Genomic DNA, 8,164 nt, shown 5'->3' on the forward strand with positions numbered 1-8,164 from the left:
TCCAGCCCGGATGACAGAGCGAGACTCTGTCTCAAAAAAAAAAAAAAAAATAGCCAGGTGTGGTAGCACACACCTGTAGTCCTAGCTACTCAGGAGGCTGAGATGGGAGAATTGCTAAAGTCCAGGAGATGGAGGCTGCAGTGAGCCAAGATCATATCACTGAATTCCAATCTGGGCAACAGAGTAAGACCCTGTCTCAAAAAAAAGATAAATAGTCAGGATTTGAATCCAGGCTACTCTGGTTCCGGAGGTCCTGCTCATAAATGCAAGGCTATGGCTATGCAGGCTCTCCATGCAAATTATTTAATATCAGAATATGGTTATAATGTATCCTTTCTGCCTCCTTGTTAAATAAAATCATAACACGTTTCTAGGGGATGAGCATCTTTCCAACAAACTTATCATTCCTGCACTTGTCCTCCCCCAGACTCTTCCCACTGCTCTGCACACTTTTTGTGCTCTGCCCTGCACCCTCTGACAGGATTCTCACCTGCCATTTCTTTCTCACAGAAGTGCATCAGCAGAGGGGAGCTTCAGGTGTCTCTGTCATATCAGCCTGTGGCACAGAGAATGACAGTGGTGGTCCTCAAAGCCAGACACTTGCCGAAGATGGATATCACCGGTCTCTCAGGTAGCAGCTATTTACTTCAACCTATTTCTTACTGTCTGAACCACCCCTGACTCCTTGCCTGTGGCCCAGATAGACCTCCACACTTCAAGATCCTTGCCTCTTTCAATTTAATCTACTCCTCTTTCTGTAGACATTCTCTTCCCAATGAGTGTCTACATCCAATAGATTTCCCTAGCTAGGAAGATTCTTCAGTTGAACAAATGGGGTCTTTACATTTGGCAAGGTATCCTGCATGACAGGTGCTAAGAGAGACTTCTCAAAAAGGCTGCAGGCATTTGTCTCTGTGCCCTTTAAAATACTTATTGGTATTATTCTTCAGACCTAACTTGAGAAAGTTGTTCTGTTCTATTCCTGCTTGGTTTCCTTGGCCCGTTGTCCAGGCAGACAGACTCACATATAGTCAATGTGTGTTTATTGTGCAATCACTAAAGAACACATGGGGTGCCCTTCAAAGATATGAACAGCAGAGCCCCCCACCTTTCCCAACATGAAATTACCATTACATAGGAGAGGACTGTGTCATAGGCCTGTCTCCCTTTTTCTTATCTCTTTGGGGGCCCCAGATCCTTATGTCAAGGTGAACGTCTACTACGGCAGAAAGCGCATTGCCAAGAAGAAAACCCATGTGAAGAAGTGCACTTTGAACCCCATCTTCAACGAATCTTTCATCTACGACATCCCCGCTGACCTCCTGCCTGATATCAGCATCGAGTTCCTCGTTATCGACTTCGATCGCACCACCAAGAACGAGGTGGTGGGGAGGCTGATCCTGGGGGCACACAGTGTCACAGCCAGTGGTGCTGAACACTGGAGAGAGGTCTGCGAGAGCCCCCGCAAGCCTGTGGCCAAGTGGCACAGTCTAAGCGAATACTAATCCTGTTCTTCTCTCCTCTAACCCCCGGGGCCAGGCTGGGGAGGGATGTGGCAGGGAAAGAGATGACAGAGAAGTGGACTCAAAACCTCATTTTAGTTGTAGAAGAAAATGTCTTACAAAACAAACTCAACAAAGAACACCCTACGTGACCACAGCTGCAGATCAGTTCTTAGCAATGATGTTTGATGTTTTTTTCTCCTTTGCAAGGCGCTAGAATCTTTTTTTTTTTAGACGAAGTTTCACTCTTGTTGCCCAGGCTGGAGTGCAATGGTGAGATCTCGACTCACTGCAACCTCCGCCCTCTGGGTTCAAGTGATTCTCCTCCTTCAGCCTCCCAAGTAGCTGGGATTACTACAGGTGCCCACCACCATGCCTGGCTAATTTTTTATATTTTCAGTAGAGATGGGTTTCACCATGTTGGCCAAGCTGGTCTCGAATTCCAGACCTCAGGTGATCCACCTGCCTTGGCCTCCCAAAGTGCTGGGATTACAGGTGTGAGTCACCATGCCCGGCCTCTGTTTTTTTTTTTGTTTGTTTTTTGTTTTTTGTTTTTTTGTTTTTTTAATGGGGGACAAAAGAGAGGGAAAGACCCCTACAAATCTATATATAACAATGTAACCATATACTTGCATGTCTAATACAAACTGAAGAAATTAGCCTAACTGCCAATATCAAGTTGCAGATTTTAATCCATGGAAATTGTGTTTTGTGCTGCATTGTATTTGCTGATTATCTGAAATTGGCTTCTTTTTATTGGGCTTTTCTGGAGAATTTCTCCCACTCCCCACCTCTGCAGAAGAAAATTTTGCTCTTATAAAACCTCATGTTTTCATCATTCTCATCTTTTCTTTTTATTGCCTCTTATATCTCTGCTCTTTGACTTCAAGGTCTAGAGGTCTGTAGTAAGCCAAGAAACAAAGGTGGGGTGGATGAGGCAAGGTTTGCAGGAGAAAGGAATTGAGAAATGGGGGTATTTTTGCTATCAGCTCTTCTGCTCTGAATTAGTAAAGGGTAGTCTACAATTAACTGACAGACTGAACCGAAGCACAGAGAATACATCAAACTTATGCATCCAATACATCAGAACTTGGACTTTTATCAAACTTGATGACTTCTCTAAAAGGAATTTGGAGACTTCAAATTCAGCTATAGGATAGTACCAATGAACACATCCAGCTGATCCTAAAAGCTGTTTTCAGGTATAAGGACAAGGAGAGAAGACAAGTGATGACAGCAATTCCCCTTTGCAGCTATCTACTGTAGGGACAGCCATTTCTTGGTTAATGGATTGGAAGTCATCAGAGGTTTGAAGAATTACACTGGCCTTTGTTTTTCCAGAAATGCTGACCATGGAGATGCTTTAGAGTCTTCTTCTCAAATAGCTTAGATGTTGTAATTTTTGCTTCATAAAAAAGGGGCCCTCAGAAGTTCTCCTTAAATTTTTCAATAAAAATTTAGCTCTTAAAAAAAATAACAGTGTGACTGAGTGAATGAAGATAAGTTGGATTCTTTCAGAGCATTCTTTTCCTCAAAACAAGCTGCATAGTTCTAGGAACTTATGTCTTACCACATGGTGAAGGGATGGGGGAACTCCAGGATGCAATTCTTCTACCACCACTGGGCAATAGAGGTTGAGAGAGATTCAGCATATTTCTGGGATTAGAATTCAAGTCTCTTTACTCCTACAGCAGCTATGTCTCCAACGTTGAGACTTTTCAGATGGCACAGACTCCATGGATAATAGGTAAACTTGAGGCCAGGCACAGTGGTTCACGCCTGTAATCCCAGTATTTTGGGAGGCCGAGGTGGAAGGATTGCTTGAGCCCAGGGGTTCAAGACCAGCCTGGGCTACATGACAAAACCCCATCTCTATCAAAAATACAAAAAAAATTAGCTAGGTGTGGTGCTGCATGCCTGTGGTCCCAACTACTCAGGAGGCTAAGGTGGGAGGATCATTTGAGCCCAGAGGTAGAGGCTGCAGTGAGCCGTGATCATACCACTGCACTCAGGCCTGGGTAACAGAGTGAGACCCTGTCTCAAAAATTAATTAATTAATTAATTAAAATAAACGAGGTAAACTCGGTAGGCAGTAGATATTTTTGCCCACCTGAGGAGAAACTCACTCAAACTGTTGCTTAACCGCTTGATCCAGGGCATGAAAGATTAGTTGAGTCCACACAAGAACATCACTTTTAACCTTGCTTTGGCGAAGGGAGTCGGAAAGCTGAGTCTCCATGGAGAGGGGGTGATCTTGCTTTCAGTGTTCCCTTAGCTTTTGTGGATTTAAAACCACTCTGCTCCCCCTAAACCTTTTGTTTGATTTCAGCCCATGTTCTTGACAATGCAGAGCAATTCTGAGCAGTCACAAAGCCTACTCTCTGTTCTTGTCCCTGCCAACCCCCATCCCCCATAATCTGACTCACTATTTCACCATCAGTTGGGGTCACACCACTAGTCTCTGTCCTATACCCCATGAAATGTAAATACTGTATCATAAGTAGAAGAAAATAATTTTTGTTTTCTAAAAATGCATTTTGAGATAGTTTAATGTAAATCTGACAGGAGCATTCTGAAGCCCCATTAGGAAAAAATTTAAATGGTTCCTCTTCATCGCCTTAATGTCTAAAGATCAGAAATCGCTGATCAAACCCGCTTTTGTTTCCTTCCCAGAAACAATGCAAAACAACAGGTGGAGATAGTCTGGTCTTTGCCCTGCTGTGTGTGCCTCTGTAGCTCCTCCTGACAAACGTCTGGGAAAACAGCCTCACCCCACTCTCCTCTCTCTTCCCCATTTCCTTGTAGCTTTATTCCTTGCACTCTTTGGGTCTACTGAGCAGTGGGTGCTGAGGTGACAGCGGAGGAACAAATTGTTCTGTAGCCTAGGAACTGCTTCAGTGTCTTTGCCAGAAAAAGGCAAAGAGGCGAACAGTACAGGGCTCCTTCCTCCTACCTCAGGCCTGATCCATCGTGCCCTTGACTTTGCTGTCCCAAAGTTTCTTAGCTGACTTTGGCTTTCACATTTGTTCTTTCCAGAGCTAACTGATAAGAGTGGAGGAGGAATGCCTCCTCCTAAGAGTCAGTTGAAAGAAAGACAAGAGAGTCACATCTTAGCTTTTGCACAAGGCATTCGTGGTCAGGAATAGGTTAGGGAATGGTCACTCCTGATTTTCCAACAGTTGCTCCTTCTCTGCAGATATCTTGATTCCTTTGGGAAGACAAGAATTTTTCTTAATAACAAAGATCCCTTTACGAGTTATTCCTTCTTTCAGTTCATCTCACTGGAGCACAGCCAAGATGGACATGTTTATGGATAGTGCTCTAGATGTGAAAACAGATAGAACTGGTTTGTGGGACAGGGGCAGCTTGCTTAGGAGAGGGAATAACGCAGGTCCCTTTTCTTGGAAGGCTTGTACTATGGCCATGACAGTGACATCGCCCTTACCATGATCCATCTCCGAAGTGGTTGTCTTTCTTTACCTTGTGTCTTCTCTTGTAAAAATGAAACTCAAAAATAAAATAAATGTGTCAAATTTTGAAAAAAAAGAAAAACTGAAAAAGCTAACATGAATTGTGTGAAACTGCATAATGCTGTAATGCTAACCTACAATATGTAATGCTATCTTGTATGTTGAATTTGTTAATGCACCACACAAGTGCAAAATAAAGACTGATTCACATTAAATAGGCACAGTGATGTCAGCCTGATTCTCTGGAAAGCGGGAGGCCTATCAGTGAGGTGAACACTCAGGCTCCAAAAGGATGTTCTAGGGTATGTTTTCCAAACTGTGGTCCCCAGACCACTCGCTTCAGAATCATCTGAGGGCACTTGTTTAAAAATGCAGATTCCAGGCTCCCATCCTAGATACTCTCATTTGGCAAGTGGGTTGGTTTGCTGCTTGCTCTAGTCCTAGTTCTAGTCTTTCTGTTTTCCTCTTGAAATGTAATTTCTGAGACCATCACTACCACAGGGAGAGATGATGGTTCTTAGTGCTGAGAATCAATCTGCCCCTTTAATTGGAAATACTTATCCCAAAAAGCAATCCTGAGACAGGCCAATTCTGTTCCCTCATTCATTCATTTACCTTTTTTTTTTTTTTTTAGACAGTCTTGCTCTGTTGCCCAGGCTGGAGTGCAGTGGCTCAATCTCAGCTCACTGTAACCTCCGCCTCCTGGGTTCAAGCGATCCCAAGCAGCTGGGACTACAGGTGCGCACCACCAAGTTTGGCTAATTTTTGTATTTTTAGTAGAGATGGGGTCTCATCATATTGGCCAGGCCGACCTCAAACTCCTGGCCTCAAGTTATTCTTCTGCCTTGGCCTACCAAAGTGCTGGGATTACAGGTGTGAGCCACTGCACCTGGCCTCATTTACTATTATTATTATTTACATTTTTGACTCTGTTGAGACAGAGTCATGCTGTTCCCCAGGCTGGACTGCAGTGGCTCAATCTCGGCTCACCGTAACCTCCACCTCCTGGGTTCGGCCTCCCAAGTAGCTGGGACTACAGCTATGCGCCACCATGCCTAGCTAATTTTTGTACTTTTTTTTTTCTTTTTTTTTTTTGAGATGGAGTCTTGCTCTGTCACCCAGGCTAGAGTGCAGTGGCATGATCTCACTGCAACCTCCACCTCCTGGGTTCAAGCGATTCTTCTGCCTCAGCCTCCAGAGTAGCTGGGATTACAGGCGGCGGCCACCGCGCCTGGCTAATTTTTGTACTTTTAGTAGAGACAGGGTTTCACCATCTTGGCTAGGCTGGTCTCAAACTCCTGACCTTGTGATCCAGCTGCCTCAGCCTCCCAAAGTGCCGGGATTACAGGCTTGAGCCACCGTACCAAGCCTATTTTAATTTTAAACACCATTTTATTGGCGCATTTTGTACATATACAACTTGGTGAGTTTGGAGATAAGTACACCCATGAAACCAAAAGTTAATCTTGTTTATTTTTCAGAAATTCTATTTTTCCTCCTACAAGCTGATAGACTTTTGAACCTGTCTATAAGATTAATTGTGCAGTAAACTGTGTGAATTGGGAGGTAACCTATGAAGACACAAAGTCATAAGAATGATACAATAGGCCAGGCGTGGTAATTCACGCCTATCATCCCAGCACTTTGGGAGACTGAGGTGGGCAGATTGCCTGAGGTCAAGAGTTCGAAACCAGTCTGGCCAACATAGTGAAACCCCATCTCTACTAAAAATACAAAAAAATAAGCTGGGTGTGGTGGTGTGTGCCTGTAATCCCAGCTACTCAGGAGGCTGAGGCAGGGGAATTGCTTGAACCAGGGAGGTGGAGGTTGCAGTGAGCTGAGATCGCGCCACTGCACTCCAGCCTGGGCGACAGAGTGAGACTCCATCTCAAAAAAAAAAAAAAGATAGAATGATACAATAGACTTTGGGGGACACAGGGGAAAGGGTGGGAGAGGGGTGAAGGATAAAAGACTACACATTGGGTACAGTGTACACTGCTCGGGTGATGGGTGCATCAAAATCTCAGAAATCACCACTAAAGGCCAGGTGCGGTGGCTCACGCCCGTAATCCCAGCAGTTTGGAAGGCCAAGGAGGGCGGATCACAAGGTCAGGAGATCAAGACCATCCTGGCTAACATGGTGAAACCTCATCTCTACTAAAAATACAAAAAATTAGCTGTATATGGTGGCGGGTGCCTGCAGTCCCAGCTACTCGGGAGGCTGAGGCAGGAGAATGGCGTCAACCCGGGAGGAAGAGTTTGCAGTGAGCTGAGATGGCACCACTGCACTCCAGCCTGGGCAACAGAGTGAGACTCCTTCTCAAAAATAAATAAATAAATAAATAAATAAATAAATAAATAAGAAATCACCACTAAAGAACTTATTCATGTAACCAAATACCAACTATTCCCCAAAAACCAATTTTTTAAAAACAGAGAACAGTGATTTTTTACAAAACAAAACAAAAAAAAGAATTAAATTGTGTGAATTAATTGCTTACATAGTCAAAAGGTCAGTAGAAAACGGATGATGCTTTTGTTTTGTTTTGTTTTGTTTTTTTGAGACGCAGTTTTTGCTCTTATTGCCCAGGCTGGAGTGCAATGGCGTGATCTTGACTCACTGCAACCTCCACCTCCCAGGTTCAAGCCATTCTCCTGCCTCAGCATCCCAAGTAGCTGAGATTACAGGCATGTGCCACCATGCCCAGCTAATTTTGTATTTTTAGTAGCAATGGGATTTCACCATGTTGGCCAAGCTGGTCTTGAACTACTGACCTCAGGCGATCCACCTGCCTCGGCCTCCCAAAGTGCTGGCATTACAGGCATGCGTCACCGCACCCAGCCTCAAAGCCTTTCAAGAGCCATGAAGTATCTCCCTAGACCTCAACATGGGAGGATGTGGGGCTGAGGCTCCTCTAGTCACTGTGCCTCAGAGAGGAGAGAGCCTGAGAATGGAGTCTGCACAGAAGTACAGCTAAAACAGGGGGAGAGAGAAATCAGACTCCATGACATCATCTGACCTCAGATGAAGCTGTGTCTTCAGACAGATCTGAGCCTTCTCAGTTCTAAGGTTTAATAAATTATCTTTTTCTTTTTTTTTTTTTGAATTGGAGTCTCACTCTGTCGCCCAGGCTGGAGTGCAGTGGCACCATCTCGGCTCACTGCAAGCTCTGCCTCTCGGGTTCATGCCAT

General features: G+C 44.4%; 1 protein-coding gene across 2 annotated transcripts in view; it reads left to right on the forward strand.

The window, feature by feature from the left end:
- Nucleotides 1–5,193, forward strand: part of SYT11 (synaptotagmin XI) — a 25,695-nt gene extending 20,502 nt beyond the window's left edge. The window contains exons 3-4 of one of the 2 annotated variants that reach the window (XM_011928361.1): nucleotides 511–634; nucleotides 1,195–5,193. In XM_011928361.1, coding sequence (XP_011783751.1) covers nucleotides 511–634; nucleotides 1,195–1,505 — 435 coding nt within the window. In that variant the 3' untranslated portion in view covers nucleotides 1,506–5,193. The remainder of the gene's footprint in view (nucleotides 1–510; nucleotides 635–1,194) is intronic. The other variant, XM_011928362.1, reaches the window with a different exon arrangement.
- Nucleotides 5,194–8,164: the final 2,971 nt, after the last annotated feature.

Source organism: Colobus angolensis, unplaced genomic scaffold, assembly GCF_000951035.1.
Source record: "Colobus angolensis palliatus isolate OR3802 unplaced genomic scaffold, Cang.pa_1.0 Scaffold77, whole genome shotgun sequence".
Classification (NCBI taxonomy): Eukaryota; Metazoa; Chordata; class Mammalia; order Primates; family Cercopithecidae; genus Colobus; species Colobus angolensis.